Source organism: Callorhinchus milii, unplaced genomic scaffold (genome assembly GCF_018977255.1).
Source record: "Callorhinchus milii isolate IMCB2004 unplaced genomic scaffold, IMCB_Cmil_1.0 Scaffold5, whole genome shotgun sequence".
Lineage (NCBI taxonomy): Eukaryota > Metazoa > Chordata > Chondrichthyes > Chimaeriformes > Callorhinchidae > Callorhinchus > Callorhinchus milii.
This window is the reverse complement of record NW_024704746.1, coordinates 28724261-28746256: the sequence shown is the minus strand read 5'-3', so window position 1 is coordinate 28746256 and position 21996 is coordinate 28724261. Positions and strand designations below refer to the sequence as shown.

Below are 21996 nucleotides of genomic sequence, written 5' to 3'. Positions count from 1 at the left end.
GTTCACTTTTTCGATTGCTCTGAGTGGTACAACATCCCTGACCTTCAATGCAAATTTCCAAGGCTGAGGTGGGTTGATTTCTGTTAGTTCAGGGTACCAAGGGATACAGGGCAGTGGTGGATAATTGGAGTTGAGGTACATGTCAGCCATTATCTTATAGAATGGTGGAATAGACTCGAGGGGCTGAATGGCCTGCTCCTGTTCCTATGTTTCTAACGTCGTCTGAAATTGGTTACTGGCAGGCTAATGGGGAATGGCCAAGAGTTATTGTCCTCAGGCTGATATTCCAATGCAATGCTGGGGAAGTGCGTTGTATTGTTGAAGGTACCATCCTTTGGCTGAGATCTTCACCTGAAGTCCCATCTGCCTGTTCATGTGGATGTTAAAGATCCCGTGGCACTGTTCAAAAAGAGAAAGGAGTTTCTTCCCAGTATACTGGCCAACCATCCTCCCAAAATAAATAAAATGGTCACACACTTCATGGCTGTTTGAGGGGCATTGCCGTGTGCAAATTGACTGCCGTGTTTGCCCACATAAATACTCGGTCGTTCCATTTTATAGCATATTCTGTGAAGCGCTTTGAGACATCCTTCTGACTTGAAAGGCACTAAACCAAACGATTAGCTTGGTGTGACAATGGCGAATCATCACAGCAGCTTACATCACCATTCCTGCTGTCACATATTGAGTGGTGACAAAAAAAGATGAAAAACCTTCATGGTAAACGTTCATTGCTGTACCAGATAATTGCTCAAATTACTTAATGTCGCCTCAATTTTAATTACACTGACAGATTTTACCCAATGCCTTTTTTTGTCTACACAACATCTGCGTATTTATTGATGTAAGATGCTTGACAACTTAGTATGATAACGATCTCTACAAATAATTAATGCTGCTCATTTTTTACACTCACTCACTTCCTTTTCGAGAAATGTTCTTCATATCTTGATATATCAAGTGCAAGTATTCGTGTATGTAGAAATGAGTGAGGACGGTCACATCATGCAGTAATCCATCATGCAGCAGTAATTGAATGACAAACGTGGATGAGGCTAACGCTTAGTGTATAAATCAGCTGTTACTAAACAATTTGTCTGCTTTTGTCATATGAAAATTGCACACATTTATATAGTGGCTCAATTTGTGAGTTTGCTCTCAGTGTAAAACACATCGCCTGGAGCAAGATTGCAGATCTCGCAGACGTAATGCTTGAGTCGATGCTTTCTTTTCTTGACAGCATGGTTGAATAGCAACACCTGGCCTTTCTGACTTGTGCAAACCTGTGCAGCTATGTAGACGTTCATGCCTCTAATATTTTGCAAATTGATCGTCCATTATTTAAGATGTCCATAAGATAGGCACATTCCTGAGAGTTAAAAGAAATGCTCAGTTATGTAGACTTCAGTCTCTTCAGTCTCTTGGAAATCATATTAGTGTCACCTTCATAATGTGAAAGCTTAGAATGATTCTGAAATCTGGTCAGCAATGCTGACATTAGATCCACTGTTCTGCTGATAGTCCACAATCCTGATGGGACTTTGATAAACTGGTTGACCCTTGCGTAACAGACGGTATGTTTGTTTTCACTCCCTCTGAAAGTGAATCAGGTTAGGCACAATCTCAGTGCTGACTGATGCAATATCCTTTGAAGTCACTATCTGGAGACTCAGTGCCTTGATATCTGTCAAGAACAGCTTTACACTTTGTTAATGGCAACGCATTTTGCTGTGTGCAGTCTTGTTAAACATGGTTTTAGCGTTGCGTGAATTCTGTGCAGATGCGTCAGAAGAGCGGTGTTCACAGAGGATAGGTAGTTTCGATTTAAATCACTTGAAAAAACTAATAATACAAATTGGGTCACTCAATCCACGACTGTTTGTGGGACACTGCTGTGCGCAATTGGTTGCCGCATTTCGCCCAGAAAATATACATTCAATTCACTTTATTATGATCCTGCCCAATGCTGGAACTGAAAGATGAAGTACATCTATAGGTAAATGTTAAGTGTATTCAACCTTTCACATCTGCTTTTCTCCATTTGCAGAGCTCCTTTTCTGAGTCCTTACACACATTCATTTGTTGAAGTATTGAGATGTTCATTGTTGCATCTTTGCTCCACTCAGCACTTCAGCAAATTCATGGAGAAGCTCTTTGAGTGAGATACGTTTCGAAAAAGTTAAGAAGAACAGAGTTGGGAAAGATTCTATGGGTAATTACTTTGCTGTGAAACACCAAGCCTCGTGGGAGACATTGTCCTTTTCACACCAGCTATAGAGAACACCATATGCTACAGCAATGAGACATTTTACAATTCTCACACTAGCCAGCTTTGGTCTTATCTGAATAATACTCTGCTCTCTTTAATTTTAAACGCTTTCTGCTTGTCCAATTTGTGTTCAGATTTCTCCACAGACAATATTAAATAATCTTCAATCCTTGCGTTTGATATAACGTCTTATCGCATCATTGAGATGTCTCAAAGCGTTTCACAGAATAGACTTGTAAGGTTAATTGACTGTACATTCTGTGGGCGAAACGCGGCAGCCAATTGCGCACAGCAGTGTCCCTCCCACAAACAGTAGTGGATTGAGTGACCAAATTATCATTATTATTTATTATATAGATGAGAGTTCCTCTCTAGAGCTCACTCAGGTATAGTGCTGATTTCGGATTACTTTGTGCTTTGAATTTATTTGATTTACGCCATTCAAAATTTAAGCTCTTTTTAAAAAGAAATTTGGAGATTTCAATTGTTTTCTCATGATTAAAATCCTCTAGTAGATATTCCACTAAAGTCGATTCATAATTTAAAGTGATAGGCATTTTGATGAGAATTCTGTGGATAGCTGTTCAATGTAGCTATCAACCACATGTATTGAGGTTGAAAATGCTGTAACAATGTCGTAATTGGTGCATTTGATATAGCACCTTAACACATTATCGAACCGTTTCAAAGTGCTTCACAGGATTTTACATCTATGTATTATAAATACATAGAGACATGCAGTCTCTATGTATTTATAGGCAAACACAGCAGCCAATTTGCACACATTAATGTCTCACAAACTGCCATGAAGTGAATGATTAATTTTATATAAGAGATTTTTGGCCGGGACACCAGGAGAATGGCTAATGTTGCACTTGATGCTACGAAAATACATTACAATTGTTTAAAGGCTGAAAGTCTCTCCATAGAAACCTTAGAGACTAACTCTGCTACATGGACACAAACTACAATTCCAGTACAGTATTATGCTTTTTATATCTTAATGATTCTCACTCACCAAGTTACGTCATACTTTAATCTTTCACTTTCCCCCTTCATTTCTGGTTTAAATATTTCCCAGTTGTCGTAAGCATATCCTGGTCCAATTTCTGATTTTCTAGTCTGTGTACACACCAACAATCTCTTCTAAATAATTAATGCGTCTCTGCAGCCTGTCTCAAATTACCATTCCATTCTCACATTATCTTTCCAATCAATCATTGAGGCCAGTTATGCTATTCAACACTTGATCATCCCACGATAGTCCTGGCAGTTGTCCAGATATCACCAGTCTCCCAGTAACATTGTTCAACCTGACAAGTATGTTTATACTTATCTCGGCATCTTGGATATGTCCCATTGTCTATATCATTAAACTCAATGGGCGGTCAATAATCCCAACAGATAATGCAAGCAAAGGCTCCATCTGCGAGTCTTTAGTTTATTGAGAAACCTAAGTGAAGACCAGAGGCACAGGCAGCAAAGCACCAAAGATACAAGGAACAGGAGGCAAGACAAGGTAAATCAGAGTTAAACGTGATGCAAAGCTTGGATTTTGAAAGTCTGTAGACTGTAGAACGAAGGCAAAACTGAGAGAGGTAAAGAGTTCCACCATCTGGAAGTCCTGAGAGAGAATGAGTTCAAACAAGAGACGTTGCAATATGTTTTGATTTTGCTGCAGATGGAAAGAAAGTTGTTTAAGATGGAGTATTTGGAGCTTGAAAGGAACAAGTACATTGCTGCTGGTAATTTGCATAATTTAACACTGGATGGATTTCAGATGTTTTTGATTTTGAATTTGGACGTTGGTGGGGAACGTAAGTACTCTAGCTCATTGGGGAAGTAGATGATTTGATAATATAACATCTGCACACAGTGACACAACTTGTGAACTGATCTGCTACAGCAAGAAATAAAGAAATATTTTCTGATCTCTGTCAAGAATATTAAAAGTTGTAAATGTTAAAGAGTCAACGGAATTTGAAGCATGCATGCCATCGAGAAGAAATTACTCTCATTTGCCTTAGAGACTAAATTGCCTCCAATTCAGATTTGGTTACCCTATACTGTATGATAATAATAAACTTTGCATTTGATATAGCACCTTATCATGTCATTGAAGCATCTCAAAGCATTGCACAGGATTTTCTGTGTATAACGTGTATAAAATAGTTGATGCAGAGTACACTTAATATGAGTGTGCACTGGTGCAACTGTGAATGTCTTTCAGAAACGGGGAACCTTACTTCATAAGATCCAGCTATTTCTGTACCTGAACTGGGTTTGGTAGTGAATACGAATGTATACAGTTAGCAAGCAAAATAAATTCTGTGCCAGATCCTCAATGAGAAATGTGCACGCTGATTACACACAAGTGGGTGATGACAAGGCTTCACTGATGTGATCCACATCTCGCCAGGCAAGGCTAACTACAGTGTTTAAAGTAGTCAGGACTTACATTCTTGTGACTTAATAGATATCACATTGCAATGTTGTGATTGTTTGATTTGAATTACAAGTATGCCATCAACTGGTGCTTGTTTCGATCTGAGGGGAAAACTGAACCTTGTTTAAAAAGCATTAATTTCACCAGTATACTTACATCTGAAGCTCTCTGCCAAGTGACTTTAGCCATGTGCTGCTGTGTAACAGATTTCTTTCATCACCGCAGTGAGGGCCTTGTATCCATTTCTGTTAGGTAAGATGACATTGGGTTGGGTTGAAAATCCAGTGTTTACCACCCGGATCTTGTGTTTTGTTTCTCGAACGAGATGAGGCCTGTGGCCTTCAGCAAAAGATCGAAAAGCCTTTGCCGATTTCAGAATGGTGTTCTATTCCCCCCCCTTGTAATTTCAGCGAGGAATCTTGTGATTTCAGTCATTGCGTCCCTCCAGGGAGAGAGAGAGAGAGCGCGTTCCTCTCCAACAATCTATCTCTGGGATTTCCATGTGTAGGTGGGAGGCAGGGAATTCTCAGTTGGGTTTGGAGACTCTTAAGCAACGGTGATGAGTTTCCGCCTGTGTCAGACACCCATTTGACCCCTCAAAAATGAAGGTGCAATTAGTACAGCAACTTCTACTTTGTAAGTACGGTGCTGTGAATACAGTGAATCCAATGCGTAGCTGTAGGAAGAGGGACTGCATTGTTGGAGGTCAGTCCTTCAGAGGCGACATTAAACCGAAGCCCCACCTGCCAGTTCAGATGGATGTTAAAGACCCTCATGGCTCTACTAGAATAGAGAAAGGAGTTTCCTGGCCAGCAATCCCTCAGATAAAATTAATCATCCATTTCATGGCTGTTTGGGGGCATTATTGTGTGCAATCTGACTGCTTTGTTTGCCTATAAATACAGTCACTACACTTAACAGTAAAATCCTGTGAAACGTTTTGAAATTTCTTGACAAAGTGATAAGTGCTATACCACACCGTATCAACAGATATGTTGTGCCAGTAGCCCAGTTAGAAAATAATTTGTACCTATTATTTTTAATTTAATGCTTTAGTGCTTTGAAACTTCTCAAAGGGTTAAAGGAATTATGATCAAGTATAGCTACTGTTTTAATAGAGGCAGTATTTGCCATAAAATAGACATCTGGACAATGTCACAGTGGAAAATAAACTTTGCAGAAACTCAAATATTTCTTGGAAGTTGTTCCGTTGATTAATTTTTGGTTCTATTTTCAGTCCACTTCTGTGCCCGGTGACCCAATTACTCTAGTTTCTCTAGTTTGTCGGAAATAGTATTCAGCAGTTTAAACACTGGGTTTCTTGAACCACTCTCCCTGCTCTTTAGCGCTAAAACATCACACGTGTTAAAGAAGTAAACCTAGTGAAACTCCACATTGCAACAGGATTAGACAAATTAACATTTTTACTAGAAATGGCCTAATATGTTCATGCTATATGATTTTCCAATGGAGCCACTATTTTTAAAAAAATACTATGTTGAAGAATGAAAAATTACCGTACTAAAGGTCACTGCCTAGAATCAGGGTCACATGTGTGCCAAGTGTATCGAAACTAATACAGCTGCAGATTTACAAATATTCTTTGATATATGAATACAGGTTCTCAGTTTATTTAATGAAAATACAACTTTGACAGAAAGACTAAGGGCCTGATATTGGGGGTTATTCTTGCTGACTGAAAACCAAATAAATGCTAGTTTCCTAGGTCGCTCTGTTCTGTTGTGAATTTCACAAGATCGGTTAGAACGAAGAAGGTCCTTCAAACCATTTGATCTATTCTTTCTAGAATACCAACCTTCCCACATTATAATCAATCAGTTTTTAAATGAATCCAATGCCCTGGCTTCGACCATTCTTCGTGGTGACGTGTTCCATCTGTTGAATACAATGTGAGAAGTTATCCTTCACAACACTGAGCATGTGATCACATTGCGTTTCGCCCAAAAAATATACAGTCAATTCACTTTACAGTATATTCTGTGAAGCGCTTGGAGACATCTCGAAGACGTGATAAGGCGCTATATCTAATACAAGGATTATTATTATTATCTCTTGTTCTGCCACCTTGCACAGAAACTCTGAGTTAAGACTCATATGCCTAATTTACAGATATCAATTTAGTTACACATAACTGTAATCTTTCTCTAATATCCAGTTTATACTATGCTGTGTCCTGGCAGCCAGAAGTGTATGGAGGAATGGGCCCAGATCAGCACTTTGTACAAGTAGCTCTTCCTGTGTCACGCTCTATTTCTTTAGCTAAACATTCCGAGAAGTAGTTGGTTCTATTTATTAGAGACATAAGCACTCCCAAATCCCTCTCCTGTGTCGTATCCTGTGCACTGACACCGTTTAGTTTGCCCTTGATACCCACTGACATAGTTCATATTCATTTCCACCACATCCGTGAATGGCTTATTTTAAATGCTGTGTATAAAATTACTCTTTATTGCAGCTTTCCTCCGCCAAACACGACATGTTTCTCCCAAAACACAACGGAATGGAAATTCCATGGCTATTCCCCTAAACATTTATAAATAGCTTTCATGTGGTGTTCAATAAAAAAAAGTTGACTTTGAAGAGATATTTTGCCTTCGGGCAGTCTTTTCCCCTTTCTCTAAAATCTCCAAATTCCCTTCTCTTAAATCAGATTTTGCAAAAATAAATACATACAATATGTCAAGGTCATGGCATCCCCACAATAAATGAGTAGTACCACAAATTATAAAGTAAATAACTTGTGCTTATATGCTGTATTTTGTGCTATCAAAATGGTTCTACCTTGGGAAGGAAGGTGGATAAAGCCACACAGAAAGCAAATGGGAATCTACGTTCTATAAATATTGTAAAACCACAAACATTTCTAATCTTTTAATAATTGGTTTAACACAAGAGTTTCAAACCTTAGGAATGAATCAGGTTCTGGCTAACCACTGTGGAAGGATTTATGAGAACCCACCTTATATGCATCCTTGCTCAAGCGAAAACCGAGTATATTACGATATGAAATATGGAGCATTCGAGCCTTCAGAGTGGAGAAAGCATATCACAAGATGAGACACTAATTCCTGACTTGGAACAAACATTCTGTCAATCTCTTTTTGGTTGTGGATGATGGATCCATTCAAATTTTCAAGACTGAGGAGGATAGATTTTTGTTAGGTCAGGGTATCAAGGGATACGGGGCAAAGGTGGGTAACTGGAGTTGAGGTATATATCAGGCATGATCTAATAGAATGACGGAACAGGCTCGAGGGGCTGAATGGCCTACTCCTGTTCCTATGTTTTTATGTTCCTAAAGCAAAAGTACCATTTTAGTCGTCTAGTACTCTCACCATAACGCTCTGCTGTTCTGAAACCTCCGATTCAACATTCCTCATTTTTATTGCTCCCTGATCAACAAGGAAACATTGTAAAGTTCACTACATCAATACAACGTGCCTTTCTGATGACTCCATAAAGACAGTGTGATAGAGAGTGTCTCTGCTTTGTGCAAGTGTTAGATGATGGTCATTTTTATGGAGTAGTTTGAGCTTGGGCCAAGTAGTGAAGAAAGAATCACAGATAAGTGAAATGTTTGGATCTCATTTCCAGTGATCTCTGAAGCAACGTTTAGTTTTTCAACTAAGTTGATGAATGTACTGTTTTACATCCCAAATAAGAAGATACTTAATAAGAAGATACTTAAACTGTTAGGATTACAACATGTTCTGGTATTTCTAAGTGGTATTTCTCGATAATAATAATTATTTTTTGGATGCAAATGGAACTAGATGAAGGCGAGCTCGACAGAAGCAATGTACTAAATAAATGTCTTAGTAACTGGATCCAGTTGCAGTAATATTGGCAGAGTTATATCATCTCAGTGTCTCAGGCTTGAAAAGCTGCCCTCAGTTGATGACTCTTATGTGAAATTACCTTTGCCGACAATAATTTTGACAAACACTAGCATTGTGAAAATATGAAAAACTGCACCACACACGCACACACACGCGCGTAGTAAACCTGTATGCACACAAAGTTGCTCAAACAGATGAGGACATTAGCCGTGCTATTTGCAACCCAGCAAAATTTGTCCTTTGTTTGTAGTGAACGTGGAATAGACACTTGCGATGAAAGTTATAGCGGTCTTGTGTGCTGCAAATCTCTATGGTAACTTTTCCACAAACACAAGCCTGGCCCAAATAAAAGGAAAATAATTATTTACAAGCTTCTGGCTCATGCTATCATGTAATTTGGTGAGATCAATTCTATACGTCACTGGATCGTAAATTGACATTATAATACACAAACATTCATGGCCTTTGGGCCACGCTGCCACATTTCCCTGATGTTTCAGTCTCTGGTCATCCAGACATAAATGCCACAAGGACAAGAGATCCTGCAGCTGCACTTAAAACCTTCTGTTTCATTCCAGAAAGTTTTGTGCAGCGACACCACTTGTGCCTGAGGGACTGCTCTCCCAGACAGTGAGGGTCTAACAGACGCTGATCATTACAAATAGTTGATCTTTTTCACACACAAAATATAGTCAATCCACTTTACAGCATATCCTGTGAAGTGATTTGAGACGTCTGAACAACGTGATAAAGCGCTACATCAAATGCAAGGATTATTATTATTGTTGTTGTGCTATGATCAATGTGAGGTAGACGCCCAATGACATTTTATGGAACTCTTTCAGCAGTTTAAATAGATAGGTGAGCATTACCTACTGAACTTGGATATAGAAAGATTCTGGACACTTTCCATTGAATCCCACCAAAGATTTTTTGCAATCAAAGCAGCCAAAGGGTTAACGTAATGAGACATCTGTCCTTGCCTCCCATTGTATTCCATGGTTATCACAAGGAATATACAAAATAAATCAAACATCACAAGTTCTCGCTGTTTATTCTTTTCTTGTATAATTTAAGTACTGAAAATAGTAGTAAATCTGTGAAATCGGAGCGGATGCAAATATGCAGTATTAACAGTAACAGGAGACTTTGGCAGCACAGATCATTTCAGTCCCATGTCTGCCTTCTGTCTCTTGTCTTATTTAGTTTTACATTGTTGGCGAGTTGTGTAATAGTCTTTTTACCACCAATTTTCTCGTCTCTCACACTCTGCCTGAAAGTGTTTGACTCCTACTGGGGTGCCATTGTACAGGCGCCAGTCAATATTTGGCTCCTCGTCCCAATGGCCATACTTCATTCACGAGCCTTAGTGGTGAGTGTGAAAAAGGAAGTTGACTCCAAGTCTGATACCGTCCTCCTCGACCTCTTAAACATGGACTTCATCCAACAGGAAACTCTGGCAGATTTTCGACTCCCGAACCCAGAGCCACTGAGGCCAACAGCTCCACCCCTAATCGAGATTAGATCATTCAGCACAGACTGAGATTAAAATCTGGGACCTTCTTTGGTCCTTTGCACCTTTAGAGGAGCCATTTACTGTCATTAATGAAGACTGAAAAGCAACAACTTGCATTTATATAGCAGCCTTCATGTGGGGTAGTGTCTTGGAGTGCTTGACAGTAGCGGAGTCTGACCCTGAGCCAGGAGAAAAGGGAGGGATTCTATGGCACAAACTTCTGTCATTGCACAAAAATATTGCAGACTTATTAGAATAACTAAATAAACATACAAGTTTTAAAATCTAATGGATTAAGGGATATGGGGATAGGGCGGGTAAATGGAATTAGGTTAGAAGATCAGCCATGATCTTATCAAATGGCGGGGCAGGCTCGAGGGGCCGAATGGCCTACTTCTGCTCCTATTTCTTATGTTCTTATGTTCTAATAGATTTTGGAGGTTTGGCTTATACAGAAATGGGATTTACATTGGCAAAGCTATCACAATCCTCGGAACGCTTCGGAGTTTGCTAATACTGTATTTAGTCTGAAAGTAGTGTGCTGTTTGCACTGGTCTCTACCCACACTGCTGACTCTACTAGGCAGTAAAACCTTCATCGGGAGAGTTGATTTTCGTCTAAACACACAAGTGGTTACACCGAATGTGTTTGAAGCTTTAGACGAAAACGGTTTCTGAGTTACTGCGGGGTAACACAGTTGATTCTCAGTAGCTTAGCTCAGCTGTTTTCCAAGAATGCTTGTGCATGAAGCAGGATTAACTGGATTTTGCTGATAAAAGAGTGAGCAACTTGTATCAGTGGCAGGACTTGTGGTTAGAATCACTCAAATATCTAAATTAATATAATTTATTAAATAAATAGGAATTTTTCCACAAGCTATTGGTGAATTCTACACTTAAATCAGGCAAGTGTTTAGCAGTTATCAATTGATTTCGTTTGCTAACAGTTGACTCGTCCATGACCCCATCTCCCCCACTCTCGCCCGACTCCATTGGTTCCCTATCCTTCAGAAGATCCAGTTCAAGATCCTGGTCCTCACCTACAAAGCCCTCCATGGCCTCGCCCCACCCTACCTCTATGACCTCCTAACCCCCTACTAAACCGCCCGCTCCCTCCGCTCAGCCGGCTCTGGCTGCTCCATGTCCCCCGACCCACCCGCCCCACCACTGGCGGGAGAGCATTCAGCCACTGCCCCCAACCTCTGGAACTCCATCCCCCAATCACTCCGCCTCGCCCCCTCCTTAGCCTTCTTCAAGTCCCACCTCAAGACCCCCCTCATTGACCATGCCATCCGCACCCACCTTCCCCTCCCCCCCTGACCCCAGCTCAGGTCTGAAGTGCTGTTCACTGTCCAGCGCCTTGGGACGTCCTCCCGACTTGAAAGGCGCAAAACAAATGTAATCTTGTTGTTGTTGTTGTAGTTTATCTTAAAACTTATAGACTTCTAATTCACTAAAATATAGTGTATGAAGTACGGGACGACCATGGAGAAAGCACAGTATTCTTTAAGTGATACGTTTGACAGTCTAACCTGCTAGCACAAAGATGGAGCAGAAATGCCACCGAATTGTTTGATAAAAGTATGAATTCATTGATTTTCAAGGAATAGTATTACCTTAATTCAAACATTTTGTGACCTTGGACTCTCTTCAAAAGCATCCTATTGAAAATTACTGGATGTTCACTTCTGCCACTACTATACATTCAGTTAATGCAAAATTCCTGCTGTTTTTTTGTTCCAATTCCTCACCTTCATCTGTCTTGCTGGGATAGGATTCCACGTGCATCAGTACCGCAGTCTGCCAGTGCTCGCTCCAGTAGTTTTTCTTGATATGTGAACCTAGACAGGAAGTGTCGGCAGTCTGTTTAACCAATGGTGAGGGATAGACAGCTGATGCTAACCCAAGCTGACATCCACATGCACATATTTTCTAGCAGGGGGTCACTTGCGCAGCAATCAGGAGAAAGAAAATTGGATGATTTTTTTTTTCTCCTTCCTGGACTGCTTTGGCAGTCAGCACAAGCCTGCCTTCCCGTTGTGTGCGGCTTGGTTCACACAGGTGGTCTATTAACCCAGAACGACCCATCGAGGGAACACGTTCATTCCGAACAGGAATTTCTGGCTTGCAAGTACTTTTGAATGAGAATTGCAGAGTTGTTCTTTCGTTTAATAATAATACTAATCCTTGCATTTGATATAGCGGCTGATCACATCTTCGAGACGTCTCAAAGCGCTTCACAGATTATACTGTAAAAGTAAATTGACTGCATATTTTGTGGGCAAAACTCATCAGTGAATTGCGCACAGCAGTGTCCCACAAACAATCGTGGATTGAGTGGTCACCCAATTACCAATAGTTTGGTAATTTTTCACATTGTAATCCTATAAAATAGTAAAAAAATGCTCAGTTCATACCTTCAGATGATGTGATTTATCAAATTGCCCTTTGAGCTATGTCCCAGAACAAAGTTGTTTATTTACGAATATAATATTGAGCACCCTAAGTCTTTCCTTCGCCCCCACCCCCCACCCGACTGTCTCAGCTACTTTACCATGTCAAATAATGGTTTGCTGCAAGTCCCAAGTCAACTTGTTGCAGTTAAGAAAACACGACTGTTTTAATTTGGATTAACAGATCACAAAATGTGCATTGTAGCAAGAAAATTAGAATGGAATTTTAAGCAGACGAAAAAATGTTGTACAGCATAAAGAAATCTTTTTTACATTGCTTATTATGTTGAAATGTCTCAAAGCATTTTACAGATGATTATTGTTGAGGGTAGTTGGTGTTTTTGTAGGCAAACATAGCAATTATTTTCCACATAGAAGAGTCCCACAAATAGCCACCGTAAATACAGTGAATATATGCACCATTTTGCCCACAAAATACACAGTCAATTCACTTTACAGTGCAACAACAGGGGTTTATATTTCCACTCTGAAGCAACATGGGATACTCAGAGGACAGCACAGGGATGAGATGCAACATTTGCATTTAAGTGTGAACACATTTTGCTTAAATGCCATTGGTTTTGTTGAGTCAACAATGAACGAGATTCTCTATGCTTTATTTTGCATTAAATTCTTTACTTATGTTGTAGTCATATGTGAGTTAATCTTTATTTTATTGTCACCACAATCAGCTATTTTAAACATACTCACATAAGCCACAGTGTTAGATGAGCTCACTAGAACTTACAGCTGTCTGCAGTCAAACTCTTACTTCTCATTGTTCCACCCACAAGGAAGCCAAGGCCTTTTTAAGTGAGATAAAATCAAGTCACGTCCGTCCCTGCATACGGTTCTGATGTTTAATTTGACAGTTTAATTTGACAGTATTTTTGTGGTGGTTTTAAGGGCTCGTTTGGGTTGAGGAATGGAACAGAGCAAACGTCCGACAACTCTCTTAGCACGAGCTTCAGAAGATCGTTTTCCATTACCCTCAAAAGTCACTCTATTCTTCTGACTTTCCTGAGAAAGATCATAGAATAATGGGCACGTCAATGCTTTGTATCTGCAGCCCATATAAGTTGGGTTGAGGCTGCCCAAATAAATGTCACGTTACAGCCAACAGTGGTGAAAATAACACCATATCATTCTTCGCTGGAGTTACAACGTGGAGAGTTGTTTTTTTAAGTCTCTTGTCGAAGACCCAGGAACGGTTCCCAGAATCGGTATCTCTTGCAACGTTGGAATCTGCACTTATGCTTCAAAGCCATACCAAGTGCAAGCCTGAGGGGCAACAAATACCTCATGGAATTACCTCACAATTGTTCCAGTTACTTGATTTTATGAAGTCGTGTACCCTGCTACTTAGCTGGGAGCAACATAACAAACATAGCTACTTAAAGTACTGTATAAATACACTGTATCATCCACCCTTATATTAAGCTAATAATCCCTTCAAAACAAATATGCTCACTCAATATGGTCACGACTGTTTGTGCAACACTACTGCGCACAATTGACTGTTGTGTTCCACCCACAAAATATAGTGTCAATTCACGTTGCCGTATATTCTGTGAAGCCCTTTGAAATGTCTTGAAGACGTGACAAGGCGCTATATCAAATGCAAGGATTATTATTATTATTAGTGGATTGACTGTATATTTTGTGGGCAAAATATGACAGCCAATTGCGCACAGCAAATATATAATATTTCTACAATACTTTATACTTTAAGTAGTGGCTTCGGTCACCCTCCTACCCACACCCTCCCTGCCCTCCACCCCTCCTGATCCCAACCCCCAGCTCGGGGCCAAATCCCTGACTGTCCAGTGCCTTGGGATGTCCTCCTGACGTGAATGGTGCTATCCAAATGTAAGTTGTTGTTGGTGGTGTTGTTATCTGAGTTAATACAGTAAACTCCTATGAATATTTTCAGCGCAAGATACATTAAACATTGTGCCAAAACTGGCTCAAACTCTCCCGCATCAAGAGTGACATGTTTAGACTGTAGCTTTTTTGAAAGGTGAACTTGTTTCTTTCGCAGAACTGAGCTGACTATGCAGTTTGGTTGCCTAACACTGATCTGATACTAACAGTCTATTCATAGGAGTTGGATCTTGAAGCCAACTTGGAAACCATTATTACTACTCAAACTCCATTTCAGCTCCTCTTAAGCGATGCCACCTTGGTTCTCTCGGTCTTTGCCAGCTTATAGTTCCACTGTCAAGCTTCAAACAGTGGCACAGAGCTCTCCACATTTCTAACGCACAGAAGAGGTATTCTGGATGACAACTCATTCTGCACTAGACCGTGGTATGATGTGAATTTCCTCGACCGAATTTGACTGTACAATATTCAGTCAACGAGAAAACAGTTTCCTATTACACTGATCAGATTACCAATCCCATTTGCTTCAGTTCAATGAAGTTTAAATATAGACATGCACCCATCTAGACTGAGGTGGAACAATTAAGGATGTCACCTTAATTAAGGATGTCACCACGGCTCATTTCTAATGAATTTGCAGCCAAATGTGCAAGATGAAGCTCAATGCATAGAGCGTTAAAAATCGATCATATTTGTTCTAAATATTAGCAGAAAATTGGTCAACCCAATAAGACTGATTGTTCACCTCGTGGCTGTTTGTGAGATTTTTGCGGACATTATATTTGTGAAGCGTTTTGATCATGCTAAGAGGTATTCAGGGGCGAATACAGCTTTCATCCAAAGAAAGGTAACACCAATATTGCAGAAGTGTCAGCCGAGGCTGTGAGTTAAAAAGTCCCTGTTGTGGAGCTCAACCTGTTATCTTGTGACGTGAGATTGCTACCAACTGAGCCAAACACACATCATATATTAAACATTGTAATAAGGCTCCTGAATTAGCACAAGTTGTCACAGGATATTCTCTTTGGGACGTCCTCCCGACGTGAAAGGCACTCTATAAATGTAATTTTGTTGTTGTTGTTTGCATTATTGAAGCCAACACAATCGTGTGTTACTAAACTTGCGTAAGTTGGATTATAAAGTCCCCAGTACTTGGAACACTGCAACTTCAAAAGTACTAGAGAACACATCCAAAGTAACACAAAGGTAGCAATAAATAATGCAGGATTTTAATGCAGGGGGAAAAAAAGGACAAAAACATCTTCTCGTTTGTTTACAGGGACAAATGTCACGTAAATCAAATTGGACCGTATCATGGGGCATAATATTGTGACACTGATTGTCCTTCTTCCCCTTCAAAAAAAATTGTGTGCCGAACAGCGTTCTTGCAGAAAATGCAGCTGTAATGAGCAATAGAGCAACTTTCAGATCCAGCAACTTTAATTTTTACTCCTGTGTTTGTGTGTGTGTGTGTGCGTGGTTGTGTTTGTGTGTGTGTGTGTGTGTGTGTGTGTTTTGTGTGTGTGTGTGTGTGTGGTTGTGTATGTGTGTGGTTGTTTGTGTGTGTGTATGTTTGTGTGTTTATGTGTGTGTATTTGTGTGTGTGTGTGTATGTGTGTGTGTGTGGTTGTGTATGTGTGTGTGGTTGTGTGTGTGTGTTTGTGTGTGTGTGTTTGTGTGTGTGTGTTTGGGGTGAGTTGAGAGCAGAATTGTATATCCAAAAGGTAAATGGACTTGTGGGAAGCATCAAATTACATAAAATTCTAATGTGTGCCTACATACACACCCAAGAAGGGTTTATTGTGCTCAGAGGAACGGCATCTGTTCAGAGTCAAAGTCTAAACCTGAGACAGATAATTTTTCCAGCTCGCTTTATTCCCCAGTACGTCCACAGCACCAACACTGGGTCCGGTCCGTATGTTGTTTTAGTTCAGAAGCTTTGTGCATTCCTACAGATGACAATGCTAACAGTTCTACAAAAAAAATTTTGTGCAGCTACTTTTCTTTCTCCACCGACAGAAGTATTGCCAATAAAGACGGGAGATGTGAAGCCAAGATGTGAGAAGCCTCAGGCAGCCCCGCAGCAGTATGCTGGCTGGGGCTGGGGCGAGGGGCGAGGGGCTGGGTGGGTCTGTACAGAACTTGCACAGTGTCATTTCGGTGCTTTGCTTGCGCGGAATTGCCTTAAACTGGGATTGCAAAGGAAGTGGAGGGCTGCAGCACTCTACAGGAAACAATCTTAAGAGTTGGCCTTAAATGCCAGATTCCCTTCAGAGTTTTGCTAACCACTGACAGCTCTGTAAACAAAGAAAGGGGAACGAAAAGACAGAGAGAGAGAGAGAGAGAGAGNAAAGGCAGGCAAGCTTGTCCTTTTGCTAGTAGCCATTCCTTTCTCTTGGGCTGGAAAGGGATGCATTTGGAACCGATGTGATGTCTTAAGAGGCATTGATTGTACTGTGTGTTAATGAGGGGAGCAAAAGACATCAGGAGAAAGGTAGAGCAAGGTTAGGCAGACCACAGACGTTGGGCTGGTAAGAGGTTTTTTTTAATTTTCTTTGCTGTTTGCTGTGAAAGCTTAATTCTGGGCAGGAATTAAAACCATCGCCCAACTTCTGGGTGGTCCAAGGAGGGGGAGGGAAAAAAAAGTATGTGTTCAGCTTCAACTTCTTACTAAATCTATTTGTTTGGAACCGTTCTTAGTTGGGACAGATATTTTAAACCGTAATATACAGACAGTTTTTACGCACTGGCATGACTGCTATCAGAAAAATCTTGGACTCTTTGGATTGTAAAAACTGGAGTGAAGTTATTTCGGTTAGGAAACGGTTGAGCTTTATGTGACAAGACTTGCAGGTTTGCTCAAACAAAAAGAACCATTTTCACTGTTAACATCACTCATCACAGAAATGGACAGCGGGTTAAACCACATGTGAGCAGCTTTAGATTAAATCCCCCTGCCAATAAACCCTCGTACCTTCCTCAAAATCTGTAAGCAGTGTTGAGAACTACGGAGAGCAGAGGCTACCTACCTACTTACCTACCCACCTTCCTATCTATCTATCTATCTATCTATCTATCTATCTATCTATCTATCTATCTATCTATCTATCTATCTATCTATCTATCTATCTATCTATCTATCTATCTATCTATCTATCTATCTATCTATCTATCTATCTATCTATCTATCTATCTATCTATCTATCTATCTATCTATCTATCTATCTATATTTATTTTTGATTGTTGCAATTAACTCCAGATCGAGAAAAACTTTTTTTTTCTTCCCCATCCCCCTCCCCGTAATTCGACACAATTTTTGATTACAAAATAAACACAATTTTTCATTGAGTGAGTAACTGAAATGTGTTCCCTTGTGTCTGTCTCTCTCTTTCTCTCTGTGCAGATTTTTACCAAGGCATCAGAGCAGACACTTCAGCTGAGCGACATGGATATGGATGAGTTTGAACGTCGCAGGGAGGAGCGGAGGAAAAAGCGTGAGGAAATGCGCCGGGAGGTGGAAAGGTAATTACTTTACACATTCTGCACTGAGAGGTCTACTACCCTCGTGAAGGGCGCTATATGAATGCAAGTTGTTGTAGTTGAATCAACAGTATCCATCATTTTACATTTTCCCCAGATTCAACTAGTTATCCTAAAGATTGTTCGATTCCAACCAGTCCCATTTCTACCTTAATATGGGATCACTTGCATTGATTTGATCCGGAATTACACTAGAACAACGCATTTGACCCTGTAATGTTCAGTGGAATTAATTTAAATCGTGTTAAATTGCTTCAGTGTGCCTTAGCTTTTAAATATAATTGCAATGCAGTTTATTTGAGGATTAAAAATGCAGCAGAAACATTTATCAAACAATGTAAATAGCTGTAAATATGCCACACAGATCTTGTAATGTATGATCTCCAAATAAGTTTTGTTATACTGTGTTTAAACTGGATGTTGGGTAGAAAATCACCCCGCATTTGGTGATGATTCTCTGCCAAATGTTCAGTATAAGTTAAGGTTGAAGAGCATAAATTGAGCTGGAGCCCAACCCTTGAACGAGTTTGTTATCTGGAGGAGGCGGTTTCAGACACTGTGCAAGTGGAACCCACCACAAGATAAATGTGTCAGGTGGTAATCACATTGGACTCCCTCTCATACGGTCCGTTGAACAATATTGTGAGGTCCATTGAGCCACGAAAGAGCTTTCATTAAACCTTTTATTCTAATATTATTAAATTTCTGTTGTGCCACTATCACTGGAATAACATTTAAAAAATAACTTAACATCCAATTTTAGAGTCCTGTATCTGTGCAGCTTAGCAGGCGTTAGTTTTGAACAGACCTGACTTGATGCAATGCGGAGCAAGAAGTATAAATCTGTCTTTCCTGCTCCACACATGACAAAATGACTTCCTTTCCAGCAGTAAAAACAGAACTAAGCTCTCACATGTCACCTCAGTTCTTTCAGTCTATTTATGAATTACACAAATGTGGTACTTGTTCGAGGAAACTAAATCGAAGGCAGTCAGACTAATTTAAGCATATTCTCAAGAGACACTCTAAGGTGGACGTCAAGAAATGACTCACTTGAATATGTCAGCAGCAGTTTGACAATATCCTTGCCTTACCTACCTGGTGTTTGTGCCCAGTTGCTGAGTCTCATAGTTCTCAAAAGGACTGGGAAATAAGGAAATATCTCAAACACTAATTCCATTGCTAATAATGGACTGTACTGAATCGGTAGCCTGATTGAATGATTTGTTTTTCTGTCCGATAGCTGTCAGTCCTGCTTTCTACATTTCCCTATATGCTATCGGCCTTCAACAGCAATTAGTTCGTTCTCCCACCTCTGTGCCTGTATAAACAAGGAAGAACAGAGTTCAAAAGAAGGCAACTGAAAGATTGATACGTTTTCATAATGATATGTGTAAACACGTCATCCAAATCTTTTGCATATTTAGGGGCCAAATGGAGTAAGTAAATTATATTTGTTCATTAAATACAGTGGAATGGCAATTTTAGTTTGATCAAACACAGTCAAGGAGACTTAGGGTAAAGTTAGGAAACTGTCTCAAGGACATGTTGGAATATGAGCTAACAGTTTGGGAGGGGCAGCGCAGGATGGGACATGAGCCAGCAGACAATATTGCAATGGAAAGACAATGAGGGAAGCCCTGCAGTTTGGTTGCATTTGGATGAGCAGTTCCTCTGCAGTTTATTTTTACATTACTTTACTTGTGAACTGCGTGAATCGCCTGTTAAAGCTTAACATGATGACTTACATCTGTTTCCTATGATTGAGTGGGCGCTATTTTGCATTTGAAAAGTTGGTGTAAATCAGATTTTCCAGCAGTAACTGGCACAAGCCAAATTGTTCCACTGCCACTAATTCACAGAGCAACGGCATCCCTTTAGATGCCAGCAGCATTTTGACCACAGGGCACATGTGTTGATGATGGTGTGTGGCACACCACACAGACCAGATTAGAATGAAGTACAAAGTCATCCCAAAATAATATTCTTACAGCACCTTATCATGTCGTTGAGATACTTCAAAGCGCTTCACAGAATATACTGTAAAGTGAATTGACTGTTTATTTTGTTGGGCAAAACACAGCAGCCGATTGCGCACAGTGCAGTCATTTATCAGTTACTGCATTAAAGACCTTTGATGTCTCGTCAGTAATGAAAGTCTATTTTACAATGCAATTCAAGAATCCAAGAAAGACTGCTTGATAGGCACATCATAAGAGTACAGCATTTTACTCTTGGAGGAATTCATGTGAACGGAGCCAGCAGAATGATTAAAATGGTGCCTAATGAGCCATACAGACATGCTGTAGACTTATCCAATGCCTCCTAAGGTTAGCTGAATGCACTGCTTTCATTCTTGCTGGTGTATTGAAGGGGAGTCTGTACAGTGAATAGGATCCTTTACTTGAGGTGAACTTTTAGCAAAACAATATAACTCAAATTGCCTTGGGCTGACAAGCCTGACTGTACTTAAGGAGGGAAAGCGGAATTAGAGCAGTTTTATGGTTGGCTTTCAACGGTCTGATTTGTTTCATACATTCCAAAAACTATTCGATGCCAAGAGCAAAGTTATGCTTCTGATTAAGGGTCTTTCTTTAGGTCCAGAACTAACATATTAAAAAAAGAATACGATTGTGAATGAATGGTCAAAGAAATTGCATTTTGTAAACTGTTTTAGAATATAGAACAATATAACGTAAAGATATGAATCTAATTGTATGTCATGGCTGACTACATACTTATCCTTCAAAATGGTAGAGAGATTCCAAGTACACAGTTCGTATCCAATACCAAGATCAGAATAGGAGTTTTATCAAATTATGTGGATCTGTGCAATCAGTTTAGTGTGTAATTGCACGACTACTTGTGCTAGAGACCAGTTGATGCTAAGTTACCCGACCTCCATCAGTGCAGTGACCAGAGGTTTATCATTAGGTTTAGAGGCTCTGGACTGGAGAGGGCAAACTTCAGTTCTTGCTCCTGTTGGTTCTTGTATTGATTCCTGATGGAGAATGGATGCGTGTGGGCATTGGAATGAAGACAATTTGATCCTGGCTGAGATAGAACCATAGAAATATGCAGCACTAGGAGGCTGTTTAACCTGTTATGCCTGTGCTGGCTCACTATCCCATTCCTCATAGCCTTATAACCCATTCCCTCTGATGCTCAATGATTAGACACACATAAGAAGAATGGTTACTTAGGCGAGGTACTAGAGGTCTTCAAGTATTGATGGAATTCACAGCAATATGACTGCCTTCAAGAGGTGGTGGGGAGGGGAAATCAGAAGAAGATTTTTTGTTTCCTACTCATTTTGTGGAAGCAATGTATAAATAGTAGCACGGTCAAGAGTAACATGAAGAATAACATGTCAAGACGTATACAATGGGCCAAAAGGGTTCCTTCTGAGCCATATATTTCTATGGTTCTACGTGAGAACTGAATTAACAAGCCTTCAGATATTACAAGTTACCCACATTGCAACTGTACACGTCGAGACAGAGCCTGTACAAACATTAGTGAACGGAAATGCCAGCAGTACTATGACTTAATGCTCAATATTGCTGGTATCAGGGCCTCTTTCACAATGCAATGGTCAAAAATTTTTTTTACATATCTGTCGGCTTCAATTGATACAATGGATCTTTTTTTTCAAAAATAAGAAGCGACTCTTCGATTTCCAGCTGCGCTTGTGAAATTCCCACTGAAACATGCAATAAGAAACCAGTAATAAAACATCTGAGATGTCAGAAATAGCTCTATCGCTGCAATAATAAAGCTAAACAATTAAAATAAGCAGAACACAAAAGTATAATTCTACTTGCCCTATTGACCTTGTTTTTTTTTTAAAAAAGTTTAATCCTCTGCTCGTATCTCTTTTTATTTTTTATACAACCTAATTTTTCTGTACCTTATTTGCCAGGAAAAAATTATATCCTAAAATCTTTTCCTGCCTCCCTCTTGACTCCTGCTTTCCGCACTATTTCGGAGGCTGCAGTAAGTTTTAAAACACTGCATTTCAGTTGGTT

The 21996-nt window shown here is 39.9% G+C and overlaps 1 protein-coding gene across 1 annotated transcript in view; it reads left to right on the top strand.

The window, feature by feature from the left end:
• LOC103185558 (non-muscle caldesmon) overlaps positions 1–21996 on the top strand; it is a 94629-nt gene that overhangs the window by 31414 nt on the left and 41219 nt on the right. Inside the window, exon 3 of the mRNA XM_042335111.1 lies at positions 17832–17950. Within this exon, the coding sequence (XP_042191045.1) occupies positions 17874–17950 (77 nt within the window). The 5' untranslated portion in view covers positions 17832–17873. The remainder of the gene's footprint in view (positions 1–17831; positions 17951–21996) is intronic.